Genomic DNA, 16,137 nt, shown 5'->3' with positions numbered 1-16,137 from the left:
TACATGACAATGGCAATTCTAACACTGGAGGTCACGAATTGGGTTTGACATCTTGTCACGCCGTGCGTGGAAAAGCATAATGGGTAGCACACAATTTCATATTTTGGGTAAATAAGATTGCATAAGGGGTCCGGACCGCCAACACCACCAAAGATGTGTTCTGTTTTGAAGGTAAAATTTCCGATGTTCATGGAGTAATCTCTTTGCCCCGCCCTCATACTCATATCCAATGAAAATGCACCAACTCCTCCGGTGATGATTGGTTGCGCGAATCATTCTAGGCATATTCCCGACGACCTTTACGTTCGTTTTCGCTTCTCACAAATATTGTAGCACAATAATTACGTACCGGTAAGTGATTCTACTGAGAAAATAACGCACAGTCACAAACGAAGTGTAACTATTCAAGTCAAACTCGAAAGCTGCTGCACTAAGAATTTCAAGATGGTTTTAGAAACTATTTCCAGGATAATAAAAATTCAACTCCCAGCATATCTGAAGAAGCTTCCTCTTCCGGAGACGATCGGCGGATTTGTAAGGTTGACAGGTGAATAAACAATTGCTGTCATACAGTACTCCTGCTTGATTGCTTTTTGACTCTGTGGACACTTTGTAGCTCCAAGCCCCTAACTGTTACTGTACGTACACATATATACAAATCTAACGAGTCGATCAATGAATGTCAATTTACAAGCCGACCAAATAGTGGAGCACCGTGAAAGTCCAAAAAGTGTTACATGCAACTTGGATTTTTTTTCAGTTCAATAGTAGTTCGCATTTGTAGAACGTCATTTTGACGTAACGGTCAATTGTGTAATGCGACATTACATAATTTGCGTTACTTGCATTCTTTTTAAGCACGGCATGGTTTGTGTGCATTTTGGTGGCAGTTCTTTCATTCATTTGCTTTACTGTACATTGTAGAATGGTCACTCCCATCATTTCCATGTTCGGTGTGGTTTTTGACCTGCTAGGTTTTTATATATGATGCAAAACAGGCATAAAGCACAACCATCACGCTGGGAATGCAGTGTCAGAGAAAGACAATTTCGATTGTAGGGTATTAAGAGCAGTGGGTGCAATTGTTCCTTTGAAAATGTTCGTCTCGTATTGCAAAGAACACTAAAGTAAAGAAAATATTGACTTAGGCAAATTCTCACCCAAAGAAATTACATACTGTTCCAGAGTCTACATTTGTCAATGTCACTTTGAAAAGGAAATGTCGTTCGATTACTCCACTGAATAAAGTGATTTGTTCATTTGTTGTTTTAGCAATAATGCATGTTTTGAGTAACTAGCATCAACAATTATTGCAATGTAGAAAAACAACAGTAACGGTTTGCGGAATCAACTTAAAATTGAGTATATATCAATTGTGTACATCCCTGTGTCCTTAGTGTCCGAATGGCTGCGGTTGCTGCCTCTGCTGGGCATCTTGGCTCTACTAGGCTACATGACCATTCGGCCCTTCTTTCCCAAGAAGAAGAAGCAGAGAGACTGTCTGATCAACCTGAAGATTCAAAAGGAGAACCCCAAAGTGGTCAATGAAATAGACATTGAAGACCTTTACCGTGCAAATGTGTGCTACTGTCGCTGTTGGCGCTCCAAAACTGTAAGTCAATGTTGCAATCTTGTCAGGAAGTGTCTCTACAGGTTCTTTATTTTTTTTAACATTTTCATCTAAATGTGTCATCATCGTAGTAACTGACAGTGCAATAGGTTCTCAGCTCCCACTCACTGATACTTTGTATGAGTGTGAATGGTTTTTCTGTCTCTGTATGCCTTTGGGCGATTAACTGACAACTTATCCAAGGTGGAGTGAGCCAGTTTTTTTTTCCCCTCACAGTTCGTTAGAATGTTCCCCAGCTCCCCACGATCCAAATGAATGTAGTATAGAAAATTGGTGGATTGATAGATGGTTGGATGTCTACAGTATATGTATCTAGGTTTTAAAGTGGTTGGGAAGCTTGATAATAACATGAATGCATTTCCTCTTTTTAGTTTCCTGTTTGTGACAAGTCACACTTAAAGCACAACGAGCTGACCGGGGACAACGTGGGACCACTAATACTCAAGAAGAAAATCCTATAATAGAGATTCCCCTCTCCTCCAATACTTCCATTGTTCATTTACACTCTGTCATTGGTTTTTTTGTTTTGCACTTACAGGTGAAAATGTAGTGTATTGCAGTCATCATTTGAAGTCGTCCCTATGTCGACAAAGAAACGATAACTTTTTCTGTTGTTTCAGCTGCTCGATATTGGTAAATTGGATTTTCCAAAAAATGTATGGTAGGTTTATTTGAGACTATTGTTTGAATGTTTGACTGTGTGCATGTAGGTTACGCGTCTGTTTGTGCCCCACGATTTGCTAGTGACCAGTTTTGGGTCTAGCTCATTTTTCTCCCTAAAACTGTTGGAATTTACTCCAGTATGCCCACATCCCTTGTGAGGATAGCCAGATCAGAAAATGGATAGATGGACAACATAAAACACTCAAGCACAAGTTAACACATAATGTGTATTGCTTGCAACTTTTCTGATGCTCCCGGTGAATTTACCCAATCATTTCAATCCAATGCACAGTCGAGTTGTATCAGCGTTGCTGTCGAATATTACGTATAAAGCCTTATTGAGGCACATGTGAGTGACCGAAACGTTTTCAATCTGTTTCTTTTCTTGCACTGCACAATAAAACAATGTCTGTAAATACTTCACTCCCATCTGGAATAATTCGACCGGCCATTATTTTTGCAAATATGTTGATATATGATTAATTCCCATGTATACAGAGCATGGATATGTATTTGTACAGTAATGTTCTATGCTAAATGATAGTTTGTTAATACAGTATCAGTCAAAGGTTTGGACACACTTTTGACTGAATGAGAAGGTTTGTCAAAACTTTGTTAATGTTCATCTGTAAGGTCACTCACTTTGTTGGACAACAATACTGATAAATGGTGCATACTAATTAATGGCAAAACTGAACAACTTGGCAAGAGATTCACTGTGGGAAAACACATTTATTACATTATGTTCCGTAAAAAACTAATTCTGAATTCCATATATAATTAATAAATATTCTAATACTGCACACAAAGTATCACACAATATAAATAAATGTATTCTCTTTAAATGCCTTAAATTACACTGCATACTTTTTTTTAAAGAAATGCAAGGAACAAAACATGATAAAAATAACTAACAAAAGCTGATTTTGTGATTATGATTCAGCCTCAATTTCAAAGCAAAAGGAAATACTTGAATTTTTGTATATACACTTTCTGAGTTTTTACACATTTTGGTAACAAATGATACTTAAAATTTAAGTGTAAAATATAAACTCATGTTTTAAATGCTATACTAATTCACAATTTAGTCACTGCATAGGCGACTTGTAATCATTAGTAATAGATTCGCTTATTTTAACAAATAGGAATAACCACAATCATTAAAAAATGGAAAACATTCATAAAACTATTTCATTCAATTATTATGAACATTTTGACTCTCGTACACTGCGGGACCATTCACATGCTCAGATGTGGATCATTTGTTTGTGGCCTGGAAATCACCAGTGCCTATAAATAAAATGTCATTCACGTGTGTGCTCCAGCTGGAGAGGAAACAGCAGGAGCTGTCCGGAGACAGCAAGACAAAGCAAGCCACTCGGTGGCTAAAGGAGAGCTGACATATCCAACATGTCATTCCGGTTATTTTGTTTCAAATTAAAACTTGACTTGAATAAAGAATTAAAATACAGAAATAGATGTTTACATTGAAGACTTCCCTAATAATGAACAATCTGATAGTGTTTCAGCAGTTGCAGACAAAACATTTTTGATTCAACATCCCATTGCTTGCATTGAGACTGAAGATGTCAGAGAGTACTTTCATAGGTGACCGGCGTGTCATTGTCCTCATCGCCACCTGCCGCAGTGCCTGGAGAAGATGCACAGGCGGCACAGGCGTCGGTTGCAAACATTTTATTCTGCCATTACTACTTCTTCCTAAAGTGGATTCCAGAAAACCTCATGTGCTCTGTGAATTGTGTGTTTGTGTACTGAACACATTTCAACAGTAACCCTAACCTTGATTTGCATCGATTTCAATAAGTTCTTATTTTAGTTGTACCCTTGAGCTTTTGGGCTTATCGACGCTGATAACCTTGTGAAAGGATATGCGCTACATACAAAACATTTTTAAAAGAATGTGCTAAACACAAAAATATTGGCTGCAAGCTTATCCTATTTTTGATGCAGTTTTGAAAGCTTATACTACTTTTGGGCTATCATTAACTTTTAAAAATTGTTATTACCTACACATCACTGTACACTACAATATTTTGAGTACAGTGTTCCCCTGTGATTTTCTGCATGAGGATTCATCTATTCAGACTTTTTTTTAACCTATCGTGTAATAGGCAGGCCAACTTTTTCTATGGAATGTTAGAGGAGTTATTGCAGGATTTATTTACTGGCTGAGTGGTCTATTAAGAAAGGATAGCCAAGCTACATTCCTGTTACATTTACTCACTACTTCACAACTAGGAAGCATGTGTGGTAAAATCTAAGTTGGCTTTAGTTGATCCATGACCAGATACTTTTACCTACCTAAGAAAAAAGCTGATAAATTCGGTTTGACTCGCTCACCACAGGATGAAATCTTTGGTTTCTGCAGCAAGCATGGGCCACACAGGCCTATGATAAGGGCTCCGACTGGTGCGGTGAGAAGGATGGAAAGCACAGCCACAGTGAGTACGTCCATGCCGTACTTCTGCATCTGCTTGTCCTGTCTTGTCCTGGCCATGTCCAAAGCTGTCGAGCCAATGGCTGCCTGGTGATTTGAAAATCAGTTCACCTTTAGTCTGAATGAATGTTGTTTTTATTTTTTTCAAAGAGACAATACCTGCACTGTGGCTTTGGGCATCCAAGCCAGAGCAATGAAAAGCTTTTCTCGAATGTTAAAGCCGGCGAACAACACGCAAACGTAGGTGAAAAGTAGACGAACCAGCAGTGCAATAACCAGAGAAGCAATACCCAGACCTGCCCAAGAAAAGACATACAACATTCATTATTTCAAGATCAATTGTCAAGCTTTACCAGCACATCAAAATCAGTAATAAATATAATCACATACAAAAAAAAACAATTATTATTAGTCAGTGATTCTTTAGGTACGCTCACCAACTGTGTGTGCCTCCAACTCCGAAACTCTAATCTCTGCTCCGATTAAGCCAAAGAGAAGTGGCTGAAAAACGTCCCATGCCCAGCCCACCACTTCCTCCACGCGTGCCTTAACAGACACACAGAACGTGATGTTAATGACTGTTGTCTCTGACATGCATGCAGCTGAGAAGGAAAAACATGAGTGTCAGTAAAATGCTAAAAGCTTCAAACAAAGTGACCTTTTCTGTACCCCATCCCAGACCAGCAAGAAATGCCAGTACTAGAGTGCAGAGGCCACCAGAACCAGGAAATCCAGCCACACCGCTGCCAAACACAGCAAAGACAGACAGGCCGAGCACCAGGAAGGATCGCTTCATCACCAAGTGTTTCTGAAAGGACAAATCACAGCCAGTCAATACATAGTTTTAAGGTTAGTTGGAGTGCTTTATGGTTCATTGGAGTGTTTCCAAAATTGCACAACTGAAGGGAAGCACCATTTATAAAAAAAAAAATACACACGCACTGATGATTATAGTTGATCCTCTGTATTTTGCTAAACGTATAAGCATGTTTTGAAAAAGGATGGATAGTAGAAGTGTAAAAGGGGGGGGGGGGGGACGCATATTTTTTGATGGTTAGAATCATGTGTTCTATTGCCTCCTTTTGTCCTGCTTTTCAAACTTTTAATCAAAACTGAATTTTCAAGACTCAAGCACCAGTGGGGAGCTGTGATCAGAAGCTCAGTCTTTGCAAGCCCTCAGCAACAGCCTTGGGTCAATACCATGTGGTTCAACTTTTAGACTCAACAATGGAGAGTGACCTACTAAGTGCAAGATGCTTAACGTCTACCTGGTCGAGACTGGGAAAGTACTGGATGAGGAAACCAAGAAGGATCCCAGCAAGCAAGCCACCGGCTACCTCCAGCACACCTCTCAAGATGTTGTACCATGTGGAACCTATAAGGAGCACAATTTACACAAAATCAAAGATTATATTTTGGCAGAAAAAATAGGCTGTTTTTATGTGTTTTAAGAATTATCAATCCTACTTTGGCAGTAAAGTATTAACAACGGACAATAAAAAAAAAAAAAAACTACATCCTATCAAAAAGAAATGTTATAAATATTGATAAAAACTCTTTTTAAAAGTCAAGTGAAAGTTGTTTCAGAGCACTTTCAATGCCCTAAAATTGTTACACAGAGAATTTCATTGTCCATTGCTTGTACTGTCAAAACTCCTTGCTGAGTTTCCTACATTCACGCAAATATTTGTTTTTCTTAATTATACAAAGTCTTCTGTAAGATTGGAAAGTTCTAATTTGTGACAGCTCAAAAATTCTACCTTAAAAGTCAGCACTTTTCAAAAGAATTGCAAGCACTACTGGGATATATTTACTATGTATCCAAGTGGTGACCTGAGCTACACTTAAAAGTTTGTAGTGTGCTTCACTCCCTTACCTGTAGCAAAAGCAACACCCAAGCATGTCGTGAATCCTGTTATGGCGAGAATGTCGTCAAAGCTGCCCGCTGCCATCAACACAGTGGGGATGCCCTGCTCCACGCCGTAACCGTCCTTCTGCAGAAGCAACATGGAGGGCACCACCACTGCTGGCGACACAGCACCAAGCACAAAGCTGCAAAGAGATGACCCCATTGAATGGATGCATTCATATTGCGTTGAGCAGTTACAGACAGAGAGGGGGAATAAGTTTACCCGAGGATGAAGCCCCACACCCACGGTAAACCCATGAGGAAGTGGGAGACCAGAGCTACGGTGCAGGTCTCAATAATGCACGGCCCCACTGCCACACGCAAACACACAGACTTGAGCTTCCTCAGAGCCTGGGGAAAAACACATTCCAAAGAGTATATGATTTTTTTTTTTTTTAATAATGACAAAAACTCATGATGATGATCAATGAGAAATATATACCAGTACATTGAATGTAGAATACGAATAAACTAATTAGAATGTCATAATATTCCAGCCTACATGCCGTTTAAGGGTGCAGGAGTAAAACATGAACAGTTTTTTTCTGTATCTCTGAAACCTAATCAGTGTTACGATACTAAAATAATACAATTGCTTACCGAGGGATCCAAACCCAGACCGGCTCTGGCCAAGATGACCGCCAGCGCAATGTTCCTGAGAGAGGCGGACCACCTGAAGTTAATGTACACACCGTCTGTTATTACTGGGATATTTCTCAGCATGAAACCCATAAGCAGCATACCTGCAACAGGAAAGAGATATTGTTGATCATTTGATCCTCCCACGGTGTTCAAGTTTAGTTTCAGTCTCAGATGGGACACATTCTTATTCACTTAAAAAGGTTTTGCTTTTACTTCAAATTTGGACAAATAAGTAGTAACTATTACAACAGCATACTGGAAAACCAGAACTGTTTGACCAGTCAATCTCGAATCTCTTTATGCCATAAGTAAGTGCAATTGCCATAAAGTAAACCCAGGATAGTAAAGCATCATAAAACAAGATGAGACAGATTTACATTTTGCAAGAAGATAAAAATATTTTCTAATTAATGTAAATAAAATAAATAATGTAATATCGATGGAATTTTTTGTTTTAAGGATGTCCTACCAAGAAGTGGAGGCAAAGGTGGAAGCCTGGGCAGGCGGATCAGAGCCACCAGTTTGCCACCAATGACTGCGCAGATAAAAAGCACCGTAATGCCAAACAGGTTACCACCTGGAAGACATTCATCCTCTGTGACGGACCACACCACTCCGAAGAGCACCGCAGCCAAGAGGACTGGGGAAGACACAAAACAATAGAGTTAGGAAAAATAAAAAATATCATCCATTATCATTGACATGGGTGGGGCTAAAGGGATCCTCCTTGTGGTTTTACCTTTTGTAATGACAGAGGCCACAAGGCCTCTTGGAGGACAAGGGCAAAATCTGTGAAGCAAGGGGCAGCAAACAAGTGGTGGTTCTGTGTTGGTGCCAGCATCCACCACAGGAGTACGAGGAAGAAAATAGGTCGTTTCCTCTGTGACATTTGGACTGGAACAACGTCGTACCACTACCTGGATCTGGTTCACATTAAGATGCTGGGAAGAGAGACACAAAGCATAGATAGAACGAAACAATGTTCATATTTTAATTGAAGAAAATAGTAACACAATGATTGTAAATGTCGAATTAGACCATCAAAATGCTTTTCCACAGCAGAGTACACAAGTTTCTCCTTTATCAAACTTTCTATCACTATGAATGTGGCTGTGACTTGAGTCAATGTTGCAAAAAAACAAGTACAAGCAGAAGAATAGCCTGAACACATTGGTGCAGTAGATAACTCAATTAATTATCATTTGTTTTTAGAATTAGACATTGCAGTTAAATAAAGAATAAAAGTTAAGAATACCTCCACATGGTTTCCTGACGGCAATGGGATTCTGTCAAGAAGTGGACTTGGAGTGGGACTTGGTGCAGGACTTGGTGCCGGACTGGGTGCAGGACTTGGTGCGGGACTGGGTGCGAGATTAGGCTCCGGAGTAGCAGGTTTGGACCGGGTGTCCTCCATGGTAATCATCTACAGAATATCTGCTCCACTCTTCTGTCAAAGAACATTCAACTGAGGGGTGGAGTTGCTGGCCATAGATGGGGCAGTACCAGTACTTGTATGTCTTCCACCTCTGTCTTGGATTCCAACAAAAATGATAACAAATCAATGTCTACTACTGGACATTTTGCATTTTGCATTTCTACGTCATCACTGCTGATTTTAGCACTACAGGTAAATGAGAATATTTATTTTTTAAAACACGTGTAGTAGAATGAGAACCCACCCTCAAGCATCACATACTACAATGTTTTGTCAACCACTAGCTGGTGGCAGGCAACAGCATTTGGTTAATCCAATATTGTCAACAGACCACACTAATCGATGCTTACATGCTTGGCCATATGGCGCGACTAGCAGTAGAAGAAGTAGGTGAACGTGGATGTTCCTTTCAAAGTGTGCCCCCCACTCTTATTTCTCGTTACATCCAGGCAGCCTATGCTAGGAGCTAGCTAACTTTGTAAAATGCATGAATGGGTTGCTACTACTACGTCATCGACATGGGTGTAGTAATTTCGCACAATTTGCGTGAATCCACGCCTCCTGGTTTACTCGTGTGTTTCGATCCTTCATGCTTTCGGTTTGTAATTGCCATATTAATACTTTTCTGTAACAGTACAGTGTTACAACAGTACTGTCGCCGTGATTTTAGCAACATGAACAACGAATTGGCGTATTAGCTGTTCACGAAACATTGATGTATCAAGCAGGCAAGTTATGTATCGAACTAAAATAACCGCATTGGACGCAGACCTTTAAAAGCGCACATATTACAGATTAAAACATGAATGCACGATTAAAGCATATTTTTCAGCAAAATATCTGACTCTTGAAATAGGTGCGTTTCGAGTAACCTGTCCGATAATGGATGCTGACATTGAACAGAGAATCTGATCTCTGAAGAAGATCAAGAATATGATCAATTAAATGTGGAAGTAAACACTTACCTCACAGCGCAAACATGGTCAAAGCTTGAAAACTGGCATTGGCAGCCTTTCGAGCAGATTGGCCGGTAGGGAAATGGTAATAAGAGGGATTAGTGATGTACAGTGTGGCGTTGGTGTAAGGTTGGGTGGGGGAGGTGAAATGCACACATTTCCTACACAACATGTTGTTGTATAGTTATTATATTAGAACATTCTTTTGGACACCATCACATTTACATACACTGAGCCATATTTTCGTGCCCAGCACAAGTCTTACACAAAGATCAGTCGAAATGGGTAGTTGTTTGAATTGAGTTTATTCATCAGTCATTTGTCAAGGCACAGGTGCAAATATTTTTCCACAGAATCAATCAATATAATCAAAATGGGATAACATAGTTAATCCACTAATCTTCAAGAAGCATCCCATCATTAGAAGAGAAGCTTGCTTAATGCTCTTCAAAGTCTCCAACCTCCATCGATGATTTGCTCTGTGCCAGTCACATAGGCTGACTGTGGAGGAGTACGCACACAAACACACACATTATATCTATAGACATCCACATATTTATGAAATTCAATAACATATTTATCCCAAAAGTTTCTTATTATTATTTTTCATACCATTTGCTCACACGTAGTGGCGCCATTAACTTCTTAGTCTTTGCAGTTATTGCATTCCAGACAGTGGAAGGCTTGCTACAACCAACAACGATGAAAGTTACAAAGTCCTACAGCGGGTGTTCACGCAAAGCCAGTGTGGATACAGACTTCCAGAGGTTTTTTCACCCCCTCACTGAAGGTTGTAGGAGGCCTTCTGCTGCGTGGATTGTCAAGAACAGATATTCTTTTGAGAAACTTGCCATGAATAACGTAAATTGTATGTCGTTTCAGTGTTGAAGCAATATGATGGTGATAAAGTTTCTCAAACTGGCCCTGAACTGTATTCAGTTCAATGTCAAGTCAACTACCAAAGCTGCAAATATCCATTTTATACTCACCTCATCTGAGGCCAGGTAGACACACAGGTATGCCACCTCTTCGGCTGTGCACATCCTGCCTGTTTTCTGCCGTGCCATGAAATCCTTATAAGCCTATAAAGGGTTGACAGCATGTATCCACATCAGAATATTACCAAGACAACAAAAATACAAATAAATAAATACCACTAGAACCTTTTCTGGGTCAGGTTGAGCTTGGATCCGACCCCTCAGTGATGGAGTATCAACAGTACCTGATGAAACATTTAGCTCACAGAGCTTCAAGAAGCACATTTTTTCTTCCTGATTACTAATTTCATTTGCATATAATATAGAACTGAATGATTGTGAGAAATTACATCATTTTGATTAGACAAGCTGTGAAAGCCTCATTCATGCAACAGATATAAAGTATGCCCAAAAACTTCACAGTTACACTCTGTATTACAGTACCATTGCAATTTCCACTATTAATGGTATTACTATAGCCTAGGAACTGTCATGTTTTTTGGTGTGATTTACTGAATGTTCTTGACTTACCAGGACAAACACAATTACAGCGAATGCCTCGCTCAATGAAATCGGCGGCTATGGATTTGGTGAGGCCAATCACAGCCGCCTTGGAGGTGCTATACACACATCGGTTGACCACACCTGTGTCAAGGAAACATATGTCACACGCTTGCCCACAAAGCTGCTGTCTAGCATAAGAGGATTAACATGGTCATACAACAGTGCCTTAATGTCCCTTTAAATAAGCATTTGAGACACAAGTGGATCCTCAAGACTGCTTCACCTTTTATGCTTGATGCAACGGAAGCCATGTTTATGATGTTTCCAGACTTTCTCGCCAACATCTGCAATGAGAAAGTTCATAGGGATGATGAAATCAAACTTTAGAATAATATAGTATCATGGAAAATTAGAAATGGTTCGGTGTTGGTAGATTTTATTAGGAATCAAAAGTCAATTTCCAATTTCACTTTACTCTATTAATGCGGATTAGCGATTGAGCAGACACTGCCCATCATGACACGGGATCAGAGTAAAGCTTATCTCAGCGGACAAAGGGGAGCTGTTCGGGGGGGGTAACTAAATAAATAAGCATACGTCAGTCAATTTACAGCTGCAATGGAACAGGATCAAATGGATTAGGCATTTAGTGAAGAGGGCAAGGGTCACCTTTGGCAAGAAAGCTCTACACATTAGGTACATGCTCCGGACGTTCACATCCATGGTAAAATCCCAGTCGGCCTCTTCACAGTCCAAGATGGAGCCGTGGTGCACAAACCTAAATTGACAACACATACATTTAAAAAGAATAAAAATAATGTCCATATTCTAAGTATATGATTAAAAAAAAAAGCTGTAGCCATTAAAGACTCATAACATAAAATGCTATATAAAAAAATATCCATCTGTCCAAATGATCTCCTTGCATCTTATACTACATCTTACTGTGCTTCTCACGTGACAGTATGACCTTTGCTAAGGAGATTTAGCAAAGGTTAAGGAAAGGTTAAACCTTGAGGTGGAGGGATTTTCGATATGTAGTAAAGTGGGAGATGGGTACATAAGTAAACTAGGATGATGGCTGCACAAACAAAGCTATGGTTATTTAGTGTATATGAACTGAGTCAAGATTGTTCTTAAGGTGTGAATGTGAAAACAAATAGCTGCTCATCTGTATGTGCTGAGGATCATCGCCATTGGTCAAAATTGAAGAAGACTGAAAAAAATCTTATGGCATAACTTCACTCTTATATTGTTTATAAGCGCTACACTTAGACTTACAACATCTCACAAGTTGAGAGGGCAAGGGGAAAATATTAGAACACAAAACACCTCGTGCTAAGATGTAGTGCAGTTTTACACAGCATACAACCTTGAACTGAGATTTTCTGATAGTGTTGCTCATTCAAATATATTATTAAAGACTATTTTTTTGTTACTGTTGCTAAAAAATTATAGATTACCCTGCAACATTGAACAGGACATCTATGCGGTCATGTTCCTTGGCCAGGGCCTCTACTTGGTCTTTCTTGGTCACGTCCACCACCTTGGTCTTAATTCCTGCTCAGGAAGAGAAAATGCAGAAAGATTCATCAGTTTATAAAGAATTTTTACAACCCAATAATTGCAGGAATGATGCATGAATGATGAACTGTATATCTAAATCTCATAAAACCTCAGTATGGATTACCACTATTGCTGAAATTGCAATACAGTACTTTATCAGCAGGTGGCGATATTAGCCAGTCTCTACCTTGAATCCCATCCAGTTCCTTGAGCTTCTCCTCATTTATATCAGTTGCTGTGACTTGAGCACCCTCCTTTGCAAAGGCCTGGCAATTTCAAACAAATCCGTTACAATAGCTACATAAAGGAAAAATACTAAAAATCAAAATATCCCGAACTGCATGTTTTCACAAGAGACAGGTTGGAAATGTCTCAACTTCCCTTTAGGAACGATATCAAGGCAGAGTGTTTATTGATATTCTATAGCTGAGTTTCTACAGTCACAAGGTTACTGAATTGAGTGTGTTATTCACAGCAGCAGAGGGCCCTCTTGTATCAAAGCATCTTTCAAAGATCAAATTTAAATATTCAACAGATCCCTAATCTGACCAAGCCACATTTAATATGCATTTCACACAAAATACTCACAAGCAAAACCTCACCCACATACATCATGGTATCGCAATAGAATTGACCAATTTTGATCAGAACAATTTCAAACTCTTCGCGTGTGACGTGAAGAGACCTCTTGCAACATCTCCAAGATCATAAGAGCACACATATTTAGTGCGAATGACACTTTCTTACAGCACTGCCATGTAATAAAACAGATGTCAGAAACAAAAACGGTTATTGTTATATAATAATGGCTTGGTGTAATGTTGGGAAATATGTAAGCCACTTGCAGTTCAGTTATTCGTACAAACAAACTGTTATTGCACAGACATTTCATCATGCAAAATGGTTTACTTAATATGCCACATAATGGGACAACATTAATATTTGTTGCTTGCATACAATTGCAATATGCGAGTCAAGTCAAGAAACAGTGTTGACTGGCATACAGCAGCCTATTCAATAAACATTCTGCACTAATAATGTGGAACATATCAGTGGGAAATACTTAATAAATCTCATTACTATTGCAGCAGCACGTCCAATCCCCTGCGCAGCGGCTGACAACACAATCACTTTCCCATCCAAGCGACCCATGGTGCACTGATTCCAGTTGCTGTATGAAAACAAGACCACAGAACAACTCACAATAAGTCTGTTTTTTTGGGGGTTTTTTTTTCAAAAAAGCAGTCTCGCGATCTGCTGAATGAATGAATGAATGAATGAATGAATGAATGAATAAATAAATAAATAAATAAATAAATAAATAAATAAATAAATAAATAAATAAATAAATACGTAAAAGGGAACCTGAAAACTTCAGGTTCAGGGAACCTGAAAATACTTCTTAAGTGGCATAATGTAAGGCTCCTGCTGAATTTCTAACTTCAGCTAAGCGAGCATTTTCTTTTTATTTGGCTTTTCTGCAATGCAACAACAAAATGGTACCAGTCGAAGGGAAAACGTGTGATGGCAAGGCTTTAGCTATATTTATATAGTATTTTGCTCCGTTTTTTTAGTATTCTTTCAGTATTAGGCGTTCAAATCCATGTATGAATAAATGCACATGTAATTTGTTTATCACCGAGACAGATTCAGTGAGTCAGAACTGCACGTTTAAAGTACGCAGTAAACTTATAGTGGTCAAACAAGGTATTCATTAGGTTGTGCACGTATAACACTACTTAAATATAAAGTAATTTGCATTTAATGTGACATGAAAACTTGTGTCCATAGACTCTGCAGCCAACAAGACATTAAAGAGCAAAGTACGAACCGGATGACAGTCTGTGCTGCACGGCAATATACTTGCCTGCAAACACTAAAATCTGTTATTTCCTCTTCGCTGTCAAAAGCTGTCAAATTAAACATTCAACAACTTGAAAGATGTAACATGATCACACTTTTTTAGAAAATGATTGGTGATGTGGCAATTGGTAACTTAAAATGGGCACATTGAGAACAATATACTGCAAGGTTTACTAACATGTTACTCAAAGGTGGCCAACTTGGACACCAACTTTAGATGTTATGGAGGTGAAAACTAACCTTGTCTGGTCCAACGATTTTGCAGCCGATCGGTAGACACGTGATCCTGTTATAGCGTGCTGCTATTGGCCATTAACCCGGAAGTACTCCCAGTGCATGTACTTGTACTGTCATCTGAAAAAAAACAAGGAGCGTCAATCCACCAGTCTGTCTGTCTGTCTGCCTGCCTGTCTGCCTGTCTGTCTGTCTCTCGCTATTTCTAGTGTCATTATTACCGTAATGGCCCGAATATAAAACGACCCCTGATTATAAGACTCAAGTTTGAAAAAATACTTTTTGAACACCAAATTTAATTTTGACATAGAAAATATTTGCAGTACATCTGAAACAAATGATTATAACAATATATTTGAGAGAAATTGCCTCATTCAAATCATGCAAAAACTGTCAATCACATCTGAATATCTGAACATTTAAATATGTAAACTAAAGTGCAATCACATTTGTAAATGGTTTTTGAAATATAAATAAACCAATCTACTGTGATAGAACAACAAAATTGCAATAACTGCATTAACCATCAAAGTGAAGTCGAACTGTAACTGTAGTCTTGAAACAAATCTGAATAAGGAAAAACATTACAATAAACTACCCCCACTTTTTCAGTCTTATTTCAATGTAAAAAACACCATCATATATTCGGGCTAATACGGTATGAGCGATAGATTTATGTAAATAATCATGTAACATACTTTGAAATAGTATGTTTCATATAAATCTGTATTCTCTGTATTTTTGTATTTGAGTCAATACAAAATAAAATACCTTCCCATTATTGTGTCATTTATGAATTTTCTATTTTTTTTACATTGAGTGGACTGTGGAGTGTCTCGTGATATAATTTCCAATTTTAAATGACACTGTTGCATGCGACTAAAATCCATCTTTTGACGAGTGCTTCCGCTTTTTAATTGTGGTAATTTTTGTTTTACTTTTGAAATGTGGTGCAGCCATGTTTTCATTCATTTGGACTGAAAATGGTGGCTGTCAGTTTCATATTGTGTCTTTTAAGTCATATCTTACTATGCGGTGAATGTTTGTGAATGTAGCGAATTTTGTCAGCGTTTATAAAAGGTTGCAAACATGTTTGCAAATCCTTTTACTTGTCAGTTTTTCTTGTCGCATTGTTCGCTAAAATTGCCAACCAAGCATTCGTAAAAGGTCATGATCAAATTCATTAAGTGCAGCTCAGGAGAGTTTGAAACATTTCTCAAGGGGAAAAAAAATCAGCAACACTGCCAAAGCCATTGCTGATGATCACCATGCTCACCAATCACTTTAGAGTTAGGAGTGT

At 38.7% G+C, this 16,137-nt stretch overlaps 3 protein-coding genes across 8 annotated transcripts; 1 reads left to right on the top strand and 2 right to left on the bottom strand.

Annotated features, from left to right (window-relative positions):
• The first annotated feature begins 275 nt into the window (after nt 1-275).
• On the top strand, nt 276-3,258 carry cisd2 (CDGSH iron sulfur domain 2). Its single transcript, XM_085912861.1, has 3 exons — nt 276-547; nt 1,398-1,612; nt 2,002-3,258. The coding sequence occupies exons 1-3, from the start codon at nt 445-447 to the stop codon at nt 2,089-2,091; spliced, it is 408 nt and encodes a 135-aa protein (XP_085768987.1). The 5' UTR covers nt 276-444; the 3' UTR covers nt 2,092-3,258.
• LOC147056924 (sodium/hydrogen exchanger 9B2) lies at nt 3,006-9,256 on the bottom strand. 6 transcript variants are annotated; one of them, XM_085912854.1, is made up of 13 exons: nt 9,088-9,256; nt 8,558-8,832; nt 8,042-8,243; nt 7,772-7,942; nt 7,261-7,403; nt 6,884-7,011; nt 6,628-6,803; nt 6,020-6,126; nt 5,410-5,559; nt 5,189-5,297; nt 4,911-5,047; nt 4,616-4,838; nt 3,006-3,944 (listed from the first exon to the last, which is right to left on the bottom strand). In XM_085912854.1, the coding sequence occupies exons 2-13, from the start codon at nt 8,723-8,725 to the stop codon at nt 3,883-3,885; spliced, it is 1,776 nt and encodes a 591-aa protein (XP_085768980.1). In that variant the 5' UTR covers nt 8,726-8,832; nt 9,088-9,256; the 3' UTR covers nt 3,006-3,882. The 6 variants fall into 6 exon arrangements, with proteins under 6 accessions (XP_085768980.1, XP_085768986.1, XP_085768982.1 ...); XM_085912860.1 differs by having other exon boundaries at nt 4,655-4,838; XM_085912856.1 differs by having other exon boundaries at nt 8,558-8,828; nt 9,088-9,252.
• Nucleotides 9,257-9,979: 723 nt separating this feature from the next.
• Nucleotides 9,980-14,977, bottom strand: bdh2 (3-hydroxybutyrate dehydrogenase, type 2). Its single transcript, XM_085912304.1, has 10 exons — nt 14,844-14,977; nt 13,821-13,911; nt 12,928-13,006; nt 12,638-12,734; nt 11,844-11,952; nt 11,458-11,518; nt 11,202-11,315; nt 10,857-10,915; nt 10,683-10,775; nt 9,980-10,194 (listed from the first exon to the last, which is right to left on the bottom strand). The coding sequence occupies exons 2-10, from the start codon at nt 13,890-13,892 to the stop codon at nt 10,141-10,143; spliced, it is 738 nt and encodes a 245-aa protein (XP_085768430.1). The 5' UTR covers nt 13,893-13,911; nt 14,844-14,977; the 3' UTR covers nt 9,980-10,140.
• Between the last annotated feature and the right edge of the window lie 1,160 nt (nt 14,978-16,137).

This window comes from Syngnathus leptorhynchus, chromosome 5, assembly GCF_054491065.1.
Source record: "Syngnathus leptorhynchus isolate UIUO chromosome 5, UIUO_Slep, whole genome shotgun sequence".
In the NCBI taxonomy this organism is placed as follows: Eukaryota; Metazoa; Chordata; class Actinopteri; order Syngnathiformes; family Syngnathidae; genus Syngnathus; species Syngnathus leptorhynchus.
Note: the sequence above shows the minus strand (reverse complement) of the source record. Positions and strands in the feature narration are given on the sequence as shown.

Bases quoted from the DNA above. Each gene is read 5' to 3' on its own strand.
- LOC147056924 (XM_085912854.1), bottom strand. From the start codon at position 8,725: ATGATTACCATGGAGGACACCCGGTCCAAACCTGCTACTCCGGAGCCT. The intron at 7,404-7,771 runs GTAGGACATCCT...TTCCTGTTGCAG, and splicing joins ACCTTTGCCTCCACTTCTTG to GTATGCTGCTTATGGGTTTC. The intron at 6,804-6,883 runs GTAAACTTATTC...ATCTCTTTGCAG, and splicing joins GTGTGGGGCTTCATCCTCGG to CTTTGTGCTTGGTGCTGTGT.
- bdh2 (XM_085912304.1), bottom strand. From the start codon at position 13,892: ATGGGTCGCTTGGATGGGAAAGTGATTGTGTTGTCAGCCGCTGCGCAG. The intron at 12,735-12,927 runs GTAGAGACTGGC...CTTCCTGAGCAG, and splicing joins GGAACTGGATGGGATTCAAG to GAATTAAGACCAAGGTGGTG. The intron at 11,953-12,637 runs GTAATCTATAAT...TTGTCAATTTAG, and splicing joins GTCCTGTTCAATGTTGCAGG to GTTTGTGCACCACGGCTCCA.
- cisd2 (XM_085912861.1), top strand. From the start codon at position 445: ATGGTTTTAGAAACTATTTCCAGGATAATAAAAATTCAACTCCCAGCA. The intron at 548-1,397 runs GTGAATAAACAA...CTGTGTCCTTAG, and splicing joins CGGATTTGTAAGGTTGACAG to TGTCCGAATGGCTGCGGTTG. The intron at 1,613-2,001 runs GTAAGTCAATGT...TCCTCTTTTTAG, and splicing joins GCTGTTGGCGCTCCAAAACT to TTTCCTGTTTGTGACAAGTC.